This window comes from Salmo trutta, chromosome 28 (assembly GCF_901001165.1).
Source record: "Salmo trutta chromosome 28, fSalTru1.1, whole genome shotgun sequence".
NCBI classification, from domain to species: domain Eukaryota; kingdom Metazoa; phylum Chordata; class Actinopteri; order Salmoniformes; family Salmonidae; genus Salmo; species Salmo trutta.
The window spans coordinates 19,769,370-19,793,757 of NC_042984.1; the positions used below are offsets into that span (position 1 = coordinate 19,769,370).

A 24,388-nucleotide genomic window follows, 5' to 3' on the forward strand; every position below is an offset into this window, starting at 1 on the left:
AAATCAATGTTTCATCAAATAATTTTTTATATATTATTTTGATACCTTAAGGGGTCTTGAAATTCAAAATCAAATAGCTAAATTAGCTTTGGTATGACCGTCTTAAAACAATTCCATATGTTATCTTGGAATGTTTGGGAAAGATTTGGTGAAGTAATAAAAGTGGATGATAGCAGTTGTGTGTGATGATTGTGAAGCGCTATACAAATACAACAGTCACAAGATGGGGACTTCAAATAGGCCTATGGCACATCAAGGGAACTGTAGCCTATACTGTTCAAATGGGTTAAATGGAAACTGAAATCTGGACACTGACTGTAGGTCTATAACCTCTTATATAACCTCTTTAATATTAACTCCTGCAGAATTAAGCATTTCTTGCAATAAAATGACACACCAAATGTAGGAAACATTTTTACTCGGGAACAGGAGTATAGAAATATGATTTATTTATTTCAGCATCTTGAGAGAATGCGAACGCGCAGTTAGATACCGTCTGTAAAGGTGCTATATTTATCAGCATCATAAAAGCTGATAGTAACCTAAATATGCATCCAAGCCGAACTGAAATCTGATCAGAAACACGTTGGGTCGTTTTCACAGCTTTCTATTTCCTTACAGACGGTCAAACTGATGTCATTTAGAAATGTTGCACAGAAAATCATTCCCGTTTCTTTTTTGTTATTTCATTTTCTCCCTGGTCCCTAAACGTCAACTAGATTGAAGCATTCAATCGAACGATTTATGAAATTATTCTGTTGAGCAAGGGTTTATTTAGTCTTCTAGGGCAACATATAATGACAGAGAAGCTACATGCATCTAATTATAGACAAGTTGACTAACAAATAGCCTACCAAAATGTTGGCAATTATAAGCAGAAACATTTCTAAATCAGGCAACAAAAAAATCTGCACTCCCTGTCAAAAAATCGTTCCGCCGTCTCTGACTGTAACCTACAGTGCATTTCCTATATTAGCGGGATAGGGTCGGGTACGGGCCTTAGATTTTCACTTTATCGCATGAAGTCTAGTCAGACGGTTGTGGATTGGTTATTAGCAATTGTGGGCGGATGCAGATGAACAAACCGCTGACCCGCACACCACTAATGCACATGCTGTTCCCCTTCCCCGCTGTTGCAGTGCATTCTGACATTTGTATCTTTAAGTAGGGACTCTTATACAAAGACACAAGTTACTGCTGAAATAACTTTGCCTCGGGCAGATTTGTGAATATGCTTTAGCTCAACCTGCTTGACCCGTGCCAATAAAGAGCAGTATACTGTATAAGATAATAAGATCTCTCTGGACCCTCTCTAGTAAAGATGCCCTGAAGGCAGCAGCATCCTCTTCAACAAGTAGTGAAGCTCCTCCCACTACATCCTCTACATGGAAGCACTTAGTGGTGGCGTAGTCTACATTTTACCCTACAGTCACAAAACCACTTTCCTTTTATCTTTTTTGGGATAAAATTATATTTGTAGTTATTATTCTCTGTGTATTATTCTGTTGTAGCTCTAGTAGTCACATATAAGGTTGTGCTGTAAGCCTCACATAATAAGAGCTTATTGGGAACTTGGAAAAGGTGTGATAACACATTGTTGAATATTGATATCAATTGATGTTAAAGTTGGAGTACACTGTCCTTGGCTGAGGTTTATAATATGTTGTAGAAAACATGGTTGCTGTGGAAACTGTAAAGCGTTCCCTAAGGCAGTTCCAATGTTGTGTTTCCGTTCTCCTCCACCTACTCTCCCCCAGCCTGCCTCCCCCAGCCTGCCTCTCCCAGCCTGCCTCCCCCAGCCTGCCTCCCCCAGCCTGCCTCCCCCAGCCTGCCTCTCCCAGCCTGCCTCCCCCAGCCTGGCTCCCCCAGCCTGCCTCTCCCAGCCTGCCTCCCCCAGCCTGCCTCTCCCAGCCTGCCTCTCCCAGCCTGCCTCTCCCAGCCTGCCTCCCCCAGCCTGCCTCCCCCAGCCTGCCTCACCTCCCACGTTCATTGGGTGGGTTGATGCTGGCGTCAACCCACCCATCTGATTATTCAATTGCTCCTTTAAATTAGTGGTTGTGTACAGAAAAACAGTTGTGTCGGAGCGGTGACATAGTCAATTAGAGATGCACAGTGGTAATAAGCACATGCAGGACATTAAAATGATGACTTATGACACATTCTTTTGTTGACGCATGAGTATGTTAACTACTATAAAATATGCTCTCTTGACCCCTAGAATGTGGTGGTCATTTCCATGTAAAAGGACCCATGAGCACCAACATGTGAAGTTCATAGGAGCATGTCAAATTGGGGGTCAAATAAAAGCTAAGAGTCTATATATTTGAGAAATTAAGGCATATATACATTTTTCAACCATTTTCCATCCTAAAAAATGTTAATAAGTAAAGGCATTGATTTCTGGTGAAACAGATAGAAAAGGGGTCTGAGAAAACATCTACCAGAAAAAGTTTTAAAAGGCATCAGAAATACATCAAAACACAATAATGTTGAAGTAGAGACCCCTGCCAACTAATATCAACACTTAGATTTAGTTTGGAGAAAATGTTCTGCCTTATGTAAGTTTAAGAAACATTGCCTTGTGCTTTGAAATTCCATTACCAAAAACCCACATATCTTTAAGATACACTACATGAGTGCCAAAAGTATATGGACACCTCGTTGAACATCTCATTCCAATATGGAGTTGGTCCCTCCTTTGCTGCTATAACCGCCTCCACTCTTTTGGGAAGGCTTTCCTGGAACATTGGTGCGGGGACTTGCTTCCAATCAGGCACAAAAGCATTAGTGAGGTCGGGCACTGATGATGGGTGATTAGGCCTGGCTCGCAGTCAGCATTCCAATTCATCCCAAAGGTGTTCGATGGAGTTGAGGTCAGGGCTTTGTGCAGCCAGTCAAGTTCTTCCACACCATTCTCAACAAATCATTTCTGTATGGACCTCGCTTTGTGCACAGGGGCACTGTCATGCTGAAACAGGAAAGAGACTTCCCCAAACTGTTGCCACAAAGTTCGAAGCACAGAATCGTCTAGAATGTAATTGTATGCTGTAGTGTTAAGATTTCCCTTCACTGGAAGGGGCCTAGCCTGAACCATGAAAAACAGCCCCAGACCATTATTCCTCCTCCACTAAACTTTACAGTTGGCACTATGTAGTCAGGCAGGTAGCGTTCTCCTGGCATCCGCTAAACCCAGATTTGTCTGTTGGACTGCCAGTTGGTGAAGGCTGATTCTTCACTCCAGAGAACGCATTTCCACTGCTCCAGAGTCCAATGGCGGTGAGCTTTACACTTCTCCAGCCGACGCTTGGCATTGCGCATGGTGATTTTAGGCTTGTGTGCGGCTGCTCGGCCATGGAAACCCATTTCATGAAGCTGATGTTGCTTCCAGAGGCAGTTTGGAACTCAGTATTGAGTGTTGCAACCGAGGACAGATGATTTTTACGCTCGGCGGTCCCTTTCTGTGAGCTTGTGTGGCTTATCACTTCGTAGCTGAGCCGTTGTTGCTCCTAGACCTTTCCACTAACAGCACTTACAGTTGACCAGGGAAGCTCTAGCAGGGCAGAAATTTGATGCACTGACTTGTTGGAAAGTTGGCATCCTATGACTGTGCCACGTTGAAAATCACTGAGATCTTCAGTATTTTTTTAATTAATTTTTTATTTAACTAGGCATGTCAGTTAAGAACAAAATCTTATTTACAATGACGGCCTAGGAACAGCGGGTTAATTGCCTTGTTCAGGGGCAGAACGACAGATTTTTACCTTATCAGCTCAGGGATTCGATCACTTCTGTGTTCCAATGGCATGTTGTGTTATCTAATCCAAGTTTATCATTTTAAAAGGCTGACTGATAATTAGAAAACCCTTTTGCAATTATGTTAGCCCAGCTGAAAACGGTTGTCCTGATTAAAGAAACAATAAAACTGGCCTTCTTTAGACTAGTTACCAAATCAGTAACTGAATTTCTTAAAAATTGGTAGTGGGATTTATGCCGTTTAATTAGCTACAATGGGAAAACATAGTAGTCAAAAACCACAGTTGGGTTCACAAGTTTGGACAGCACAGTAGAGTAGAGTAAAGAAAAGTAGAGTATAGTTCAGTACAGTACACAGTAGAGCACACTAGAGTTGAGTACACTATAATGTACTGTATTGTACTGTATTGTACTGTACTGTGCTGAACTATACTTTACTTTACTTTACTGTACTGTATTCTACTCTAATGCACTCTACTGTACAGAACTATACTCTACTTTACTGTGCTGTACGCTACTGTACTCTACTGTACTGTACTGAACTATACTGTGCTGAACTGAACTCTACTTTACTGAGCTCTACTGTACTATACTGAACTATACTGTACTGTACTCTACTGAGCTCTACTGTACTGTATTGAACTATACTGTACTGTACTGAACTCTACTTTACTGAGCTCTACTGTGCTGTACTGTACTCTAATGTACTGTACTGAGCTCTACTGTACAGTACTGAACTATACTGTACTGTACTGAACTCTACTGTACTGAGCTCTACTGTACTGTACTGAACTATACTGTACTGTACTGAACTCTACTGTACTGAGCTCTACTGTGCTGTACCGAACTCTACTTTACTGAGCTCTACTGTACTGTACTGAACTCTACTTTACTGAGCTCTACTGTACTGTACTGAACTCTACTTTACTGAGCTCTACTGTGCTGTACTTTGATGTCCAAACTTGTGAAACATAGACGTCTTTGGATGGTGAATTATCATAGTCAAGTCATATTGACAAAGGTGTTTTGAAGATGGGGAGAGGTATGTCAGTTATAAAAAGATTTTCAGCATTTTTTACACAAAAAGGCTCTGGTCTTGTTCCATTTTGATTACTGTCTGGTAATATGGTCAAGTGCAGCAAAGAAAGACCTAGCAAAGAAGCCGCTGGCTCAAAACAGAGAAGCACACCTTGTCCTTAACTGCACACACAGAACATCATGCATGCCAGTCTTTCCTGGTTGAGGGTTGATGAGACAGTAACTGCTTCTCTTTTAGTTTTTATGATAAATATTACTGTGACAAAAATTCCAGATTGTTTGCATAATCAAATAACATTCAGCTCAGACACCCATACTGTGCATACCCCACAAGACATGCCACCAGGGGTCTCTTCACAGTCCCCAAGTCCAAAACCAATTCACGGGAACGCAGTTTTATACAGAGCCATGATGGCATGCAACTCCCTTCCATCTCCAATTGCTCAAGAAAACAGCAAAAAACAGATAAACAACACACACATCATTTTTTTCTTGTATTGTTTGTATATCGTTGTATCTTACATTTGTGTTACTGTTCTTGTCTATCACTGTATCAGTATTTTGTTACTTGTCATGTTTTGCAGAAGAGCATCTGCTGCTTCTGCAAAATCTAATGGGGATCTAAATAAACAAATATACCAAATTTGGTCTTGTTTTGGGGCAGACCTCATTTGGAAATGTTAGTGCTGAAACAAGGTTTAGCATCATTGACTGACTGAGGACGTTATATCTGCATTATTACTATACTGATCTGTCCATACATTATATCTATCTATAGTTGTGATTTGATGAAACCAGTTGGCTTTAGTTGACATGTTTTGATCCTGGCTTAATCAGCTGTCCTTTAGCCACTGGCCATTGTGGCTTGCTTAACTATTAATTGATTCAGTGCCTTTGACATTCAGATGTAGATAAGTGGTAGTTTGATGACAGGACGTGGATGAAACACATACATTTGCACTCAGTGCTGTGGAGCAGAAGACTGGTTACCGTGGGAACGCTGTGAGCTCCTCTGCAAAGAACTCTGTGGGCGAGAGAGAATAGAGAGAGGGAGAGAAGAGGAGAGGGTAGGAGTGAGACCAGGAGAGGAGTGAAAGACAGACGATATATAGAGAGAAAAGAGAGAGATGGAAGAAAGCCGCTGAAAAGTGAGTGAGAGTCATTTTTAATTGGAGGGTAAGCTACAGGTCCCCTCAGTTGGTAAAGTTGGACCACTGTTTCTGTGTCAAATGACATAAGGGATCATTATACTTTTCACACTAACTAACTGATCCTGTGACAACTCAACATAATGTCAGCCTCTTGAGTGAATCTGTCACTGGCTTCCCACCTCTTCTCCTCCTAATGAAACCTAATTGTGTCTGTCCATACAACCACCAGAAAACACATCTGATAGGTAAACCACCCAGGCAGCATAGTATTAAAACCCTCATCTTAGGGTAGTACACACAGTGGTGTTGTTGTTTACTCTGCTAGAGAGGTCCAATAGACAGAGCAGGTGCAGGCTGCTACATAGATAGAGTCAGTCGACTGGCTAGTAACTGTAACCATACCCATCTTCTTCTCTGGCGAGCGAGCGCTGCTATCGCCTAGCACTCAGCACCAAACGCCCACACAGGCAGTCCACGCTGTTGCCAAGCAGCGGGAGATTCGGAGCCCAGAATCGGGGGAGGGGGTATGCAAAACACTTAACTTTAGGCTAGAGGCAGCTCACACAGCTATAGTGGCCATCTAATCATCTCTCCTTCTCAGCAGGGGGGTCAAGGGTCACACGCTGGAGGTGGTATGACGCAGTAGGCTCCCACATGCAGGAACTCTCATCTGTGGACAGTGAATAGAAATGTTGAAATGTGAAATGAAATGGTTTATCAAGAGGTTTGTGCCTGGCTACTGGCTGAGAATAGTGAACGCGAATCCTTATTGGCCATAAACTGTAATCTGCATCAAAGTTTAAATGTTCAAGCTATACGATGTGAAACAGGTGGTTGTTTAAAGATAATGACACAATGGTAGAGACGAATGTATGTAATGGGTAAACCGTATACATTCCGTATGTTGTTATGAGTGTCTTCCTCTTCCGTCTCCTCTATAGATAGACAGATTCACCTACACACCAACACCTCCTGACACTCTATTTACCCTGCTGTGTGTTGGAGGAAGTCCTTTATTTGTAACGTGAACACCCCTCCACACACCATATTTCTGTTTCCTCCTCCACTTCTAACTCTCCCCTCCTCCGCTCCTCTTCTCTTGATTATTTTCACCCCTTGGCCTCCTCCGTATACAACCTCTGTGGCTCTCCTGTACTTCTCTCTCTCCTCCCACTCTTCTCTTCCTCCCTCCATTCTTGCTGCCGTAAATACACATCACCTCTGTGTCTCTCTCCTCCCTGTGTGCTGCTATCCTTGCCTTTCTTCACTCTCTCTGCCCTCCCTCTGTCAAGGGTGTGTACGGGAGGCGAAGTCAGGTGCAGGAGAGCAGAGTGTAGTGAACAGGCGCACTTTAATTCCGTTCCAAAAATGACAGCACATAAAAACAATAACGTGCCAAAAACACGGAACGTAGCAAAAGAAAAGCGCCTGACAATAATCCACATCACAAACAAACAATTACACACAAAGACATGGAGGGCAAACAGAGGACTAAATACATGCAGTCATTATGGAATGAAAACCAGGTGTGTAATGGAACAAGACAAAACCAATGGAATATGAGAAATGGAGCGGCGATGGCTAGAAAGCCGATGGCTAGAAAGCCGGTGGCGTCGATCGCCGAACGCCGCCCGAACAAGGAGAGGAGCCGACTTCGGTGGAAGTCGTGACACCCTCCATCAAAATTCCTCTACTGTTAGTGTGCGTGTGTGTGAGTGTGCGCACATATATGTGTGTGTGCGTGTGTACATGTAACAATATAACATACCCCCTCTGTTCATGTTACTGTTCATGTTACTGTTCATGTTACTTTTCCAGTTACTGTTCATGATGCTGTTCCTCTTATTGTTAATGTTACTGTTCATTTTACTGTTGATGTTAGTTAAGGAGATGCTGCTAATGAACAGGAGTCAGGAGGCCTCTCATGCAGGACATACTGTATGCTAGCTAGGTCTTGCATAACAACATCTGCTCTGAGATCTCACTTCTTCACTTAGAGTCAGACCCCAGGCTGAATAATCAGGACTATTCTAGAATTATACTTTTTTACTGTAGAATAATCAGTGTAGCAAGACTAATATGTCATGACATAGTAAAGTAGGGTTCACACAGATTTGGGAGAAGCCTTTCTTTCCCATGGTGTTCTACTCTGCAGGCTTCCTCTAAAACATTGGATAATTGCCTTAATATTTAGGCAGAAAGCATTCTCATCAGTACTGATATAATATTTAGGCAGAAAGCTTTCTCATCAGTACAGAAATAACTAAGTACTGTAACCTGTATTTAATCAGAATAAATAGGGATGTGCTGTGATCTCAGCTACCACATTCAGCACTATCAAACCCATGCTGACAGGTTGTTTTGATTTAATTGGAACTCTTATCATCATCCATGCCACGCAAACCAGCGCTGCCGCCTCTGCATAATTATAATGTTTAGTCCTGTTTTACCTCTTCCATTCTTTCTCTATAACAGAAGGCCAGCATCCCGGAGTCGCCTCTTCACTGTTGACGTTGAGACTGGTGTTTTGCGGGAACTATTTAAGGAAGCTGCCAGTTGAGGACCTGTGAGGTGTCTGTTTCTCAAACTAGACACTCTAATGTACTTGTCCTCTTGCTTAGTTGTGCACCGGGGCCTCCCACTCCTCTTTCTATTCTGGTTAGAGCCAGTTTGCTCTGTTCTGTGAAGGGAGTAGTACACAGCATTGTACGAGATCTTCAGTTTCTTGGCAATTTCTCGCATGGAATAGCCTTCATTTCTCAGAACAAAAATAGACTGACGAGTTTCAGAAGAAAGGTCTTTGTTTCTGACCATTTGAGTCTGTAATCGAACCCACAAATGCTGATGCTCCAGATAGTCAACTAGTCTAAAAGAGGCCCGTTTTATTGCTTCTTTAATCAGAAAGACAGTTTTCAGCTCTGCTGAAACATAATTGCAAAAGGGTTTTCTAATGATCAATTAGCCTTTTAAAATGATACACTTGGATTAGCTAACACAACGTGCCATTGGAACACAGGAGGGATGGTTGCTGAAAATGGGCCTCTGTACGCCTATGTAGATAATCAATAATAAATCTGTCGTTTCCAGCTACAATAGTCATTTATTAACAATGTCTACACTGTATTTCTGATCAATTTGCTTTTCTTTCAAAAACAAGGACATTTCTAAGTGACCCTAAACTTTTGAACAGTAGCGTATGTATATACAGTTGAAGTCAGAAGTTTACATACACTTAGGTTGGAGTCATTAAAACTCATTTTTCAACCACTCCACAAATGTCTTGTTAACAAACTATAGTTTTGGAAAGTCGGTTAGGGCATCTACTTTGTGCATGACACAAGTCATTTTTCCAACAATTGTTTGCAGACAGATTATTTCACTTATAATTCACTGTATCACAATTCTAGCGGGTCAGAAGTTTACATACACTAAGTTGACTGTGCCTTTAAACAGCTTGGAAAAGTCCAGAAAATGATGTCATGGATTTAGAAGCTTCTGATAGGCTAATTGACATCATTTGAGTCCATTGGAGGTGTACCTGTGGATGTATTTCAAGGCCTACCTTCAAACTCAGTGCCTCTTTGCTTGACATCATGGGAAAATCAAAAGAAATCAGCCAAGACCTCAGAAAAAAAAGAACTCCACAAGTCTGGTTCATCCTTGGGAGCAATTTCCAAACAGCTGAAGGTACCACGTTCATCTGTACAAACAATAGAACGCAATTATAAACACCATGGGACCACGCAGCCGTCATACCGCTCAGGAAGGAGACGCATTCTGTCTCCTAGAGATGAAGGTACTTTGGTGTGAAAAGTGCAAATCAACCCCAGAACAACAGCAAAGGACCTTGTGCTGGAGGAAACCGGTACAAAAGTATCTATATACACAGTAAAACGAGTCCTATGTCGACATAACCCAAAAGGCCGCTCAGCAAGGAAGAAGCCACTGCTCCAAAACTGCCATTAAAAAAAACCAGACTATGGTTTGCAACTGCACATGGGGACAAAGATCGTACCTTTTGGAGAAATGTCCTCTGGTCTGATGAAACAAAAATAGAACTGTTTGGCCATAATGACCATCGTTATGTTTGGAGGAAAAAGGGGGAAGCTTGCAAGCCGAAGAACACAATCCCAACCGTGAAGCATGGAGGTGGCAGCATCATGTTGTGGGGGTGCTTTGCTGCAGGAGGGACTGGTGCACTTCACAAAATAGATGGGATTATGAGGATGGAAAATAATGTGGATATATTGAAGCAACATCTGAAGACATTTGTCAGGAAGTTAAAGCTTGGTTGCAAATGGGTCTTCTAAATGGATAATGACGTCAAGCATACTTCCAAAATTGTGTCAAAAAAGGACAACAAAGTCAAGGTTTTGGAGTGGCCATCACAAAGCCCTGACCTCAATCCTATAGAACATTTGTGGGCAGAACTGAAAAAGTGTGTGCAAGCAAGGAGGCCTACAAACCTGACTCAGTTACACCAGCTCAGTCAGGAGTAATGGGCCCAAATTCTAATAGGAGGTTAAGCTAAGTCAGGGAATTTTTATTAGGATTAAATGTCAGGAATTAGGAAAAACTGAGTTTAAATGTATTTGGCTAAGGTGTATGCAAACTTCTGACTTCAACTGTATATCGTCTTTGTATCTCAAAATCATTGTAATGTGGTTAACCTTAAAAATGAAAAGATAAAAGATCAAATTCAACCAGAGTGCGCTTAGATCGTGGGAAAAGGCTGCACTTGACCGTTGTGCTTGAATCGGAATGATTCAAGTGCAACCGTCAAATGAGGCCTTTTGAGCTGTCATGCGGCCGAATGCTGCAGACAACACATTCACGGGTCACAAGGAGGAGTTTTGGTTCCTGACTCAAAGGGAATACCCTACCGTCTCCCTCAGAACATTACAACTCATGGTACCCTTTGTCAGCTTATATCTGTGTGGAGCTGGATTCAGCAGTGCTCTCGTCTGCATTAAAACCAAATATGTGACCCATTTCAAGAAGCTAGGCGTATGTCGCACATCACTACTTCACAGGAAAGGCATTTGTTTTTTTTATCAAAATGCGTTTTTTTGCCAGAAATGCCTTCCGGAAAATACAGGAACCTTCCCGCTAGCCATGATTGGCAGAGATAAAGCATGGGCTGGACATGCCGAGAGATGAGTTCAGATTGGTCTGCCATGTAGCATGCTTCTGTCGATAACATGAGCTCCTCAGTATGTGTAGATAGTTTACAGGCACTATTGACAAAGATCAGTGGGAAAATGTTGTGATGGACTACTTTCTGGAGGACGATCATACCATGCTGACTCTCTTTGACTCTGAAAATGGATCAGACGATGAGGAAATCCCTGATTTAGGTATAACATTTTTCTTTGAACCAGACATTGTATAATCTTCCGATGACAGTGATGTGGAAGAAATGGCGATCGACAGTGTTGTTGTCATGGAAGAAGTTGACCGAGTTTTGAAATCAGTGGAATGCCCAGTGGAAGCAGAGAGATGATTGCCAAATGTGGAGAGTCGAAAAGAGAACACCTGTCTCCGGGTTTACATCTTCAAACTAAGGGTAACCATGGCATCCATGACAGAGAGGGAGAAGCGTTCATCCATTTATACGAGTAAGAGTCTAGCTACATTTTCAGATATTATAAGTTTCTAATTTTGTCTTAAAGTTGTTTTCATTGCAAGTTAAAGTGTACTGCTGGCTAATGTTAGCTTGCTGGCTCGCTAGCTAACGTTACGTGTATGATCTATGTAGTAATATTATTTGTATCTCAGAAATTAATTTGTATTGCTAGTTATAGCCTAATGTTACCTAGCTGGCTAGCAGTGGATGACCGTTCAAACGGATTTTTCCCAGTCTGAGCACATTGTTTTTCAAGTTACCAGTTGTCTTGAATGCACTGAAGTTAGAAGTTGGATATTTCCGAGTTCCCAGTTGTTTTGAACGTGACATTAGATACATTATGTCAGACAAATTTGCAATTGACTGTCATAGCCTCACATTAAAAGTATGTGATGGTGAGTTGAGAAGACAATCAGAAATACTGTTAGAATGTTTTGCAATTGACTGCCATAGTCCCAAATAAAAAAGTAAACATTGGCTGTTAATTAAACATTTTTTTAACATGGTTGGGATCCCGAGAATTTTCAGATATCAAAATGGACGAAAAAAGTTGGGGAACCCCTGCTGTAAATGCTTATAGTATGCTGATACAATGATTTATTTGGGACCCTGTCACACGCAAAGTTATGTTCAATTCCAGTTCAAGTCAGCTGAATTGAAATCCAAGTCATGAAAAGAAAATGTATCGCTGCAGCAGGCAGCGACCGGGAGACCCTTGAGGTGCAGCACAATTGGCCCAGCGTCGTCCAGGTTAGGGGAAGGTTTGGCCGGCCGGGTTGTCATTGTCCCATCGCACTCTAGCGACTCCTGTGGCAGGCCGTGCGCAATGCATGCTTACACGGTCGCCAGGTGTACGGTGTTTCCTCCGACACATTGGTGCGGCTGGCTTCCGGGTTAAGCGAGCATTGTGTCTAGAAGCAGTGCGGCTTGGTGGGGTCGTGTTTTGGAGGACGCACGGCTCTCGACCTTCGCCTCTCCCGAGTCCATTCGGGAGTTGCAGTGATGGGACAAGACTGTAACTACCAATTGGATATCATGAAATTGGGGAGAAAAAGGGGTAAAAAAAAGGAAATGTATCAATATTGAGTATGCATGACATAGTTCAAATAGAGCCAAACTTTCTTGTCACTCACCCTGCACTCTCTCAGATCTGCAGTATCTCTCATCTCTTGGCTAACTCTTTTCCATTAATATCTCATAGTTATCCGCAACTTCTTTCCCCAAGATATTTTTAACTCCACTTACTCCCTCTTACCCATTTAGCTACATCTGTATGAGGGACCACTTTAAAACTCTTTTCCTGGTCAGGTGTACTCCAGGTGACCTGCTGAAGTGTGTGAGCAGCGAAAGTGAGTGAGGTCTCTCTCCCTGGCCTCCGCACCACACGCAGCAGGCCCCCATGCTAAATGACCGGGACTGTGTGTCCTTGTCTGACAGCAGCTGCTCGCCTCAGTGAGAGGGCTGCTAATTACATGCTAATCCAACTCAACCAAGAGCTCTCCACTTTCTCCTCTCTCTCCTTTCCATCCAGCCATGCTTAGATGCTGCAGATGGAATTACTCCTGATTTTTTGGAAAAGGGATAATTTAGGGATAATTTAGATTTTGGAGTGACTTCAAAAAGCTTATGGATTTTTAGTGCACTTTTACTGTATTGCAGGGAGTGGTTTGACTTTGTTATAGAATAATCCAGAAGAGCAGTGTGGTACATTGCAGTGTTGTGTTATATAATCCTTTAGAGTGGTCTGAGTTTTCAGATATAATCCCCCCTCTCTCTTTCTCTCTCTTCTTCTTTCTCGCTCCGTGTTATTTCATCATTTTCATGTCTTCATTATTATTCTACAATGTAGAAAATAGTAAAAATAAAGTAAAACCCATGAATGAGTAGGTGTGTCCACATTTTTGACCGGTACTGTATATATATATATATATATATATATATATATATATATATATATATATATATATATATATATATCAGTGACGGTCAGAGCCATACAAGATGAGGGAGGATGATATGTTTTAATGAACATGGCCTTCTTTTTTTTACAGCATATTGGATGACTGTCATTCATATTCCATTCACCCAGCTCAATGCAACATCGATAGGTTTAGGCTACTACATGATACTCAAATGTTCCTTATACCCATCATGTGGTTGCTAATACCTAGCCAATGAATGATAGTTTATAACGTAGTTGCATCGGTCGAGAGAATGTTGAGTAATCAAGGTGACAGACATTTACACATTCAATACAGCCCTGCACACTCTTGCCTGCATCTAGCTGATCTAGGGTGTAATCATTAGTCCAACAGTTGCAAACGAGAATTTGTTTATCCCTGTTTGTTCCGTTTGCTTCCGTTTAAGACACGTTTTTCAATAGAATCGGCGGAATGAATTCACCCCTGATCACACGCATACACAGTTCACTTTCATAGCAGACACATACAAACAGCTCATTGTATATATAATTCCTTCTCACATCTATCTACGCTTTCTCCTCCTCTCACCTTTTCCCTTCACTTGTGGACTTCAGGGCACAACACATCAGCTGTCTGTGACTAGGCGAAAAAAGCTTTCCAAGCCAAACCCTCATATCATGACCGCTAACCGCTACACACAGCCTACTTCGTTGTCACGTCATAGTCAACATAGCTACTAGAACTAATGCATTAGTAAACCCACTACAATCATGCAGTACAGTGTAGTCAGCAGCAATCAGTTTAGCAGTTACACCAGCGGGCCACGGAGGCAATAAATTAATAAAACCAAAAGCTTGTGAAGTTGGATTCCACCCCTGCACTTTCTCTCAGACAGTCAATAGAATAGAAGATGATGTTGAGAGGTCAGGGCGGTTGGCTGCCTCACTGCCTCTGAGGAGTGGCATTGTTTGCAGCAGCTCTGTACCTTTGTTGTCCTTCACTCCCTGAGGTTGTTAGTAACTTCAGTATGGTGGTCATGTACATTGCAATTCACTGTACTTCAGCTTCTTTTAATCTCGCTCTATCTACAGGATATGCATCTCATGTTTACTACCATTGCTGCTTCACTCAATGTCAATGTTGTTTCTTGTTTCTTGCTTCAATTCAATTTTCTCTTTCTGTCTTCATTTTTGCTTCATCTCTCTGTCTCTTTTCCTCTCTCTGTGTGTGTCTCTGTCTCTTTTTTGGTCTTTCTTAAGTGTCAGGCAGTCACCATCTTACTCAAGCTATCCAATCTCTGCTCCCACAACCCCTACTGCAGCCAGCCCCTATGCCACCCTCCTCCCCACCAGTCTGACTGTAAACAGCTTCTTCAGCCTCCATCAGTACTGCTGCCCCTCGTCTGCCAAACACTCGCAGCAGGCAAGGTAAGGGCCACCTAAAGGCCTTCAAAAGATCCCCAAGAATCTTTGAATACCTCACAACAATCCTTACCTCCTGCAAGACCCTTAGAACCCTAAAAAGATTCCCAGTCCACCACTCCCCTGCCCTGGTCACCAACCCTACCTTCAAAGCTTGCCCTCCCTTACTCCTTCCTACAAATCCCCTTCAATCCACTGGTTCTAACCCACTGGTTAACCCTAACACCCTTACGTCATACCCAGCCCCTGACCTGTGTAAGAACCCTCCATTGCTATGTCACCTGATCCTCTCACCATTTTTCACCACCTGCTTTGCCTTTCATCACCTTGCCTCCCATACACCTGTGGGAATGTGTCACCAGTTCACCCCTGACCCTAGCCTGTGCCATACTGCCTCCTCATCTTTCTTCCTATCAGGAGTCCTCACTGTTCTTGTCTCCATCTTAACTGCTGTGTCTGAGAGGGGAAGAGAGAGGACTACCTCTTAAACAGCTTAACAAAGAGAGCCAGAGAGCTCACTTAAAAAGGGCCTTTATACAAATGGAGAGATGTCCTCACTTAGAGAAGAGAAAGAACAATCATCTTTAATGAGTGGAGGGTCTGAAGGTGGTTTTAGTCACCACTAAACCCACTGAATCTTTCTTTCTTTCTTTCTCTTTTCTTTTTCTTTTCTTATCTTTTTCTTTTTTCTTTTCTTCTTATCTTCTTTCTTTTTTCTTCTTCTTTCTTTCTTTCTTTCTTTCTTTTCTTTCTTTCTCTCTCTCTCTCTCTCTCTCATTCTCTCTCTCATTCTCTCTCTCATTCTCTCTCTCTGTCTTTTCTCTCTCTCTCTCTCTCTCTCTCTCTCTCTCTCTCCCTATATCTCTCGCTCTCTCTAACTCTCTGCCTGAACTTGAACAGACACCAGCTTCAGTGCATCATGCTCCAGGACTGCCATCTATTGGGAGAGGATATACAGGCCTAGTGTGCAGTCAGTGGGCGCTAGTTAGCATTTTTGCCTGGACAGGGTATTATGGAAATATGACCTAGAATACAGCAGTTGATGGCTAAGCAACACAAATGATAATGTAGCCATGGTAACACATTAGGGTGTCTCATTTGCATGTAGAGTTTCCTAGTGTTAAATATTTTAAATGTTATCCAACGATCCTTAGGGATGGATCGAAATGTACAGAATGGTTACCTGGAGGAAAATGGGGGAGGGTCATGCCTTTTCAATTTTAGTCAAGGGGAGGGTTTAGTATTTTTTAAATCTAGTCCAGGAGAGGGTCATGTAGTCTGTAATTGATGACATTTAAACATTTCTCAGTGTTTTAGAATTCGTTGCTTATTAAAACCTCTTGCATCTAGACGTTCCGCTAGCGGAACGCCTCCCCAAATATCCAATGGAAGAACGTGGCGCGAAATACAAAAACCTCAAAAATGCAAGAATTTCAATTTTTCAAACATACGACTATTTTACACCATTTTAAAGACAAGACTCTCGTTAATCTAAACACATTGTCCGATTTCAAAAAGGCTTTACAGCGAAAGCAAAACATTAGATTATGTTAGGAGAGTACATAGCCAAAAACAATCACACAGCCATTTTCCAAGCAAGCATATATGTCACATAAACCCAAAACACAGCTAAATGAAGCACTAACCTTTGATGATCTTCATCAGATGACACTCCTAGGACATTATGTTATACAATACATGCATGTTTTGTTCAATCAAGTTCATATTTATATCCAAAAACAGCTTTTTACATTGGCATGTGATGTTCAGAACATGCATTCCCACCCAAAACCTCCGTGAATTTACTAAATTACTCATCATAAACGTTGACAAAATACATAACAATTATTTTAAGAATTATAGATACAGAACTCCTTTATGCAATTGCTATGTCAGATTTTAAAATAGCTTTTCGGCGAAAGCACATTTTGCAATATTCTGAGTACATAGCTTAGCCATCACGGCTAGCTATTTTGACACCCGCCAACTTCGGGGCACACTAAACTCAGAATTACTATTAGAAAAATGGTATTACCTTTGCTGATCTTCGTCAGAATGCACTCCCAGGACTGCTACTTCCACAAGAAATGTTGTTTTTGTTCCAAATAATCCATAGTTATGTCCAAATACCTCCGTTTTGTTCGTGCGTTCAGGTCACTATCCAAAGGGTAACGCGTGAGCGCATATTGAGACAAAAAAATTAAAAACGTTCCTTTACCGTACTTAGAAGCATGTCAAACGCTGTTTAAAATCTATTTTTATGGTATTTTTCTCATAAAATAGCGCTAATATTCCAACCGGACAATAGTGTATTCATTCAAAGACGAAAAGAAAAAACAGCATGGTCGCGGGACCGCACATCTCCAATCTCTTAGTCACTAGGCAGACCACTGACAAACTGAGCTACCATACTCTGCCCAGAGACAGGAGACGCCTCAATCCGCATCCTGAAGGCTTTAGAGAGCCAATGGAAGCCTTAGAAAGTTCCACGTAACAGCTCAGATTCTGTAGTTTTGATAGAGAAGCAAAAGAAGGACTACAAATTCGCAGACAGGCCACTTCCTGCTTGGAATCTTCTCAGGTTTTTGCCTGCCATATGAGTTCTGTTATACTCACAGACACCATTCAAACAGTTTTAGAAACTTTAGAGTGTTTTCTATCCAAATCTACTAATAATACCAGTTTAAATCGGGTATGTTTTTTTCATCCGTCCGTGAAAATACTGCCCCCTATCCCAAACAGGTTAAGCTATATATCAATGTGTGCCCGATACCGCACCTTATCTCTGATTCTCGGCTGGGCGCGCAATATTAAGTGCGCCTATAGGCTATGCAGTGTGGTCTTAATCAAATTTTACATAGGCTATAGGCTACGAAGTGCATGCTTGGAGAAGCACAGAGCAAATTTATATTTCTAAGATAGCTGCTGGGATGGTTGGAATACAAGTGGGCTGCATTACACACTGCAATGGATATACGAACCCTAAGTCCCAGCCTGCTCTGCTCTTTCTGATCCAAAACTGTTTTGTGTGCTGCCTAACCAATGGTTGTGCTGTGTAGGACTACTTTGGCATTTCATTTTGGGGATTAGGCCTAGTCCAGAAAATCTTGCGCGCAGACTAGCCTGTACAGTGCCAATGTTCTGTACAGTTTGAGAAGGAGAGCACAAAGATGAGAAGGAGGACCGGAGGTCAACTTTCATAGCTTGCTACTACTATAATTGATTTGAAGAAAAACAATGTTTCTTGCCCATGATGTATTTATCAGAGTTATTGACCTCACAATAAGTCAGATTCGAGTCATTTACATTGTGGTGCTGAAACTTGAAGCAGCAGCTGCTTTACAATCGATCGGAAATAGACATTTCATGGTGCCGTAAGTAGGCATAATCAATTCCTCAACCCACCATGCACTCCTTAAATAGCCTACCTCCATGTCAATGAAGGGCTGTTAAGTTAAACCCTAGACTTGAATTGAGGGGTATGAGAGGGTATGCCATAGGCTTACATTTTATTAAAGAAAATGGCAAAAAGCACAGGCCTAAACCCCCTCGTTAGCTTACGATTTTGAAGGAAATAAAATGGATATATTAATGATATATAACAGTACTTTTTCCTCGATGCTTTATGCTAGTAACAAGCTGTAAAATACCCGGATTCATATGGGAATATCATCGTTTAGTTTCTTTGACATTCAGAGGCTGAGGTATAACCTTCTATAGCCGAAAAGACAAACAATGTACTTTGCTTGGGAAGTAATCTAATTCTGTCACTATCAACTGATTAAGCTATTCACTTTCTGTACAACAGAAGATGTTTAAACCCAGACAGCTTTTTGGGAAAGCTCATTGGGTTAAGCCACGGAAGAGTAGCAAGCAGTTAAAGCATATAGTTTTCTGCATCGGTAAGGCTACTTTGTTTGGGGTGGATAGGTAGGTCTAACTTTTGAAAGTACATGCTCAGATTCATAATGACGTCTTATATTTAATTATTTGCGAACAGGGACAGTTTTGTTGTAAACAAGACACACTGATTTTGCATTGGATAAATCTGATAAGATGAACACATACAGTACCAGTCAAAAGTTTGGACACCTACTCATTCAAGGGTTTTTTTTATTTTTACTATTTTCTACATTGTAGAATAATAGTGAAGACATCAATACTATGAAATAACACATGGAATCATGTAGTAAGCAAAAAATGTTCAAATCAAAATATATTGTACATTTTAAGATTCTTCAAAGTAGCCACTCTTTGCCTTGATGACAACTTTGCACACATTCTCTCAACCAGCTTCATGAGGTAGTCACCTGGGATGCATTTCAATTAACAGGTGTGCCTTGTTAAAAGTTAATTTGGGGAATTTCTTTCCTTCTTAATGCGTTTGAGCAAATCAGTTGTGTTGTGACAAGGTAGGGGTGGTATACAGAAGATAGCTCTATTTGGTAAAAGACCAAGTCCATATTATGGTAAGAACAGCTCAAATAAGCAATGAGAAACAACAGTCCATCATTACTTTAAGACATGAAGGTCAGTCAATGCAGAACATTTCAAGAACTTTGAAAGTTTCTTCAAGTGCAGTCACAAAAACCATCAAGTGCTATGATGAAACTGGCACTCACGAGGACTGCCACAGGAAAGGAGGACTCAGAGTTATCTCTGCTGTAGAGGATAATTTCATTAGAGTTACCAGCCTCAGAAATTGAAGTAACAGACACATCACAACATCAACTGTTCAGAGGAGACTGCGTGAATCAGGCCTTCATAGTCGAACTGAAACCACTACTAAAGGACACCAATAATAAGAAGAGACTTGCTTGGGCCAAGAAACACAAGCAATGGACATTAGACTGGTGGAAATGTGTCCTTTTGTCTGATGAGTCCATATTTGTAATTTTTGGTGCCAACCGCCGTGTCTTTGTGAGACGAAGAGTATGTGAACGGATGATCTCCGCATACGTGGTTCCCACCTTGGAGCATGGAGGAGGAGGTGTGATGGTGTGGGGGTGCTTTGCTGGTGATATTGTCTGTGATTTACTTAGAGTTCAAGGCACACTTAACCAGCATGGCTACCACAGCATTCTGCAGCGATATGTCATCCCATGTGGTTTGCACTTAGTGGGACGATCATTTGTTTTTCAACAGGACAATGACCCAACACACCTCCAGGCTGTGTAAGGGCTATTTGACCAAGAAGGAGAGTGATGGCATGCTGCATCAGATGACCTGGCCTCCACAATCACCTGACCTCAACCCAATTGAGATGCTTTGGGATGAGTTGGACCGCAGAGTGAAGGAAAAGCAGCCAACAAGTGCTCCGCATATGTGGGAACTCCTTCATGACTGTTGGAAAAACATTCCAGGTGAAGCTGGTTGAGAGAATGCCAAGAGTGTGCAAACTGTAGGCAAAGGGTGGATACTTTGAAGAATCTAAAATCTAAAATATATTTACATTTTTTAAACACTTTTTTGGTTACTACATGATTCCATGGTTTTGATGTCTTCACTATTATTCTACAATGTAGAAAAAAGTCAAAATAAAGAAAAACCCTTGAATGAGTAGGCTGTTTTTTCAGTAATACGTGTAGTATTCAAAAATATTTTGCTAATATGTAAAATGACAGAATTGCAGGAGATTTTTTATTAAAGGCTATTTTTCTCCGACCTGCAAATACGATGATCGACTCATGCAATGTTTCCACTCCTACTCTTGTCTATCGTGGTCTGCGAACCCACAACCTTCTAACCCGCAGCCCTGTGCACTATCAAAATTCCTGGGTTGCCATGTAATGCTTACAGGACAAAATCAGTGTCTAAATCTAAGGCTCTGGTCTGTCCAAGATTTGAGGGTAAATGGTAGACATGTTCTCTGCCATCCACTTTATTTTAATTATTATTTTGGGTATAAGGTGGGTCACTTGTTTATTTTTCAAGCGTTTAGGGAGGGTTTAGGTCAAAGATATTTTGCTGAAGGGAGGGTCATCCATTTTCATTTCAGAGAGGTCCGATTTTCTCCATGTAACCATTATTATAAATAACGTTCACTCCCTTAGCTTTACTATGATGATCTTGACCTCTGCCTTCAGCTGACACAGACACAGAAACTTTACTTCAAACTGTTTCCTTTTTACACATTTAGGATATGACAGGAACATTTCAACAGCCTCTTGCTCCTCTCTTCTCTCAGTATCATTTCCACCAATGTATGCTTTGATCAACTTTTTGTCATGTATTTCTATCTCATGCTTTTTCTCTTTTTCTTGCTATCTGTTTTCTCTGTTTCTCTGTGTATCTTTTGTCTTTCTCCGTCCTCTCCCTCCCTACTTCCATGTCTTCTTCCCTCACTCTATCTCCTTCCCTACCTCCCTTTCCGTCTGTCTATCACCCTGTCTCCATCCCTTTCTCTCTGTCTGTCTCTCGCTTTACTCATTCCCGTTGGTTCCTCAGTGAGGAGTGTGAGGATGATGCATCCCATCAGTTCTGTTGTCCCTCCTCAGGGTGCAGTAGCCCCTCCTCTCGATAACCCTGCACTTTGATTGGTCTCTTGGCATCAAGCTGGACAGCTGATTGGTCTCATGGAGTCAAGCTGGACAGCTCAGTCAATCACCTGAGTCGGACTCTCAGTCTCTATGAGGGACTCCAGTTGAATGACACTGGACAGAGCCCCAGTCTGGATGGATTTAAATGGAATGATCCTTCTTTAGTTGCATGCGAATTTTAGTCTCATTGTGATAGTTGTTGTGATAGTGATTTACCAGAAAGTATGACTCAGTGGTAGTTGGTTCATGAACTGTAATGTTTTCCTCACATACTGTATATCTCTGTCTCTTGTTTGCTCACTGTCTGAGATCATTAGCTTTTCTCTGCTCATCTCACACCTGTCTCCTCAGTTTTAAAGTAGCCTAGTCATTCTTTGTGTTCAGCAGCTACTACACTGCCACCCAAGTCTGTGAGAAGTTAGGTCTTATCATCACACAATGAGATTGAACCAAAAAAAATGTCAATGGTTTGAATGTCCTGGTATTTGTTTGTGTTTGTTTAGAAATGTTAGAGGACATTGATCCGTATCTGAAATAAACATATCATAATTGGTGCAGAGAAGAATTGAAAAAAAAACGGTCCTGATGTACACCCATCATAGTTTCCCACTGTAAATGTAGTTGTAGTGTAGACCTCGGGACAGCAGAGGGCACAGTGATTATAATCTCAATGGTAGAGTAGTCCTACTGTACTTCTCAACTGTGTCTCTGAGACGCATACAGTAATCGACCGGTAACTGTGGGCACGGGCATCTTCAATAAAATGTTGGCGACCAATAGAAAATTATATCTGTGTGTATTTATGATGTATGCGTGTTTTCTTTACTTGATTAGGCCTACACATGAACACACCCACACACTTATGAAGGTATAGTAGTGTACAGTATAGCAGAAATGCAGTATGACGTGACATAATACACCAGGTATCAAGCTATATAGACCTGACTCCATCTCTTCATTGGTGCCATTTGAATGAGAAGTTCATTATCTCACCTCTGACCCTTTCTCTCCTAGCTGTTCTGTTGTGACTGGTGTGTTTGTACTATTTGTCACTGTGTAATAGTGTGTGCCTGCCTGTCGGTCAGCTGGGTAATGTGAGAAGGAAAGAAACAGGGGGAGGGAGTGTGAGAGAGTTTGGGCAGGGTGAGTAAGTTCAGAGCTGTCAAAAGACTGTAAGGAATATATCCTTGCTGCTCTGAAGGGCGAGTGAGAGAATGTGAGTGTGTGTTTGTGAAGTGTGTGTGTGTTTGTTATCGCGCTTCACCAGTCTGTGTGGGACCTCTCTTTAACTGCAGCAGCAGCACGGTAAGGACTCTTGATTTCACTCCCAAACTTTCTGTACAGCGCAACAGAGATGACATGCTGTAACTAAGTGTTGAGTGATTGTCAGTTGGATTGTATGTAAAACGTGTGTATGCACTGTATGTGTTTTTTATAGAGCTCACTGAGTCAGTATGACTGAGTCACTATGCAGGACCTACTGTGTTACAAACGCTGTTTAACTCAGCTCCAGTCTATGTCCTTGATGCATTTCTTTCTATTGGAACAGCTTCTATAGATACTATGACTGTGTATGGACAGTTAACTGTACACAATGGTGTCTATTTTTTAATATATAAAAATATATATATATTGCACCTTTATTTAACCAGGTAGGCCAGTTGAGAACAAGTTCTCATTTACAACTGCGACCTGGCCAAGATAAAGCAAAGCAGTGCAACAAAAAACAACAACACAGAGTTACACATGGAATAAACAAACGTACAGTCAATAACACAATAGAAAATCTGTATACAGTGAGTGCAAATGAAGTAAAGAGGTAAGGCAATAAATAGGCCATAGTGGCGAAGTAATTACAATATAGCAATTAACACTGAAGTGATAGATGTGCAGATAAGGATGTGCAAGTAGGAATACTGGTGTGCAAAAGAGCAGAAAAAAAATATGTGGATGAGGTAGGTAGTTGGTTAGATGAGCTATTTACAGATGGGCTGTGTACAGCTGCAGCGATCAGTAAACTGCTCTGACAGCTGATGCTTGAAATTAGTGAGGGAGATATAAGTCTCCAACTTCAGTGATTTTTGCAATTCGTTCCAGTCATTGGCACCAGAGAACTGGAAGGAAAGGCGGCCAAATGAGGTGTCTTTGGGGATGACCAGTGAAATATACCTGCTGAGCTGAGATAAGGCGGAGCTTTACCTAGCAAAGACTTATAGATGACCTGGAGCCAGTGGGTTTGGTGACAAATATGTATCAATGTGAGGATACATCAGGGTTATTGGAAGTGTTCATTACAGTAAGTTCATGTTTGCGACAGTGAGAGGTTACATTCAGTAGTGATGAAAGCAGACCTGTCGTGTTCACTGTCTATAGATAGAGCCGAGGGTGGAAGTAGATTGAGTGAAATGCAGGAGGATTTCTTTTGATTTTCCCATGATGTCAAGCAAAGAGGCACTGAGTTTGAAGGACGGCCTTGAAATACATCCACAGGTACACCTCCAATTGACTCAAATGATGTCAATTAGCCTATCAGAAGCTTCTAAATCCATGACATCATTTTCTGGACTTTTCCAAGCTGTTTAAAGGCACAGTCAACTTAGTGTATGTAAACTTCTGACCCACTGGAATTGTGACACAGTGAATTATAAATGAAATAATCTGTCTGTAAACAATTCTTGGAATAATTACTTGTGTCATGCACAAAGTAGATGTCCTAACCAACTTGCCAAAACTATAGTTTGTTAACAAGAAATTTGTGGAGTGGTTGAAAAACAAGTTTTAATGACTCCAACCTAAGTGTATGTAAACTTCCTACTTCAACTGTATGTACAATATCAGTATGTGAGTAATGTCTGCGAGGGAACAGGTTTTATGTTGGAGATTATCAGAAAGTCAGTTAGATGGAGGAGTGGAATTAGTGGATGGAGTGTAGGACGCA

At 41.5% G+C, this 24,388-nt stretch overlaps 1 protein-coding gene across 5 annotated transcripts in view; it reads left to right on the forward strand.

Moving 5' to 3' along the window:
* Positions 1–24,388, forward strand: part of LOC115165739 (IQ motif and SEC7 domain-containing protein 1) — a 60,701-nt gene that overhangs the window by 13,943 nt on the left and 22,370 nt on the right. For 2 of the 5 annotated variants that reach the window (XM_029719061.1, XM_029719066.1), the window contains exon 2: positions 14,750–14,917. The exons of 1 other annotated variant lie outside the window; for it this stretch is intronic. In XM_029719061.1, the coding sequence (XP_029574921.1) occupies positions 14,750–14,917 (168 nt within the window). Of the gene's footprint in view, positions 1–14,749; positions 14,918–22,642; positions 22,756–24,388 lie in introns of those variants that run through there. 2 more of the 5 variants (XM_029719065.1, XM_029719064.1) reach the window with 2 other exon arrangements.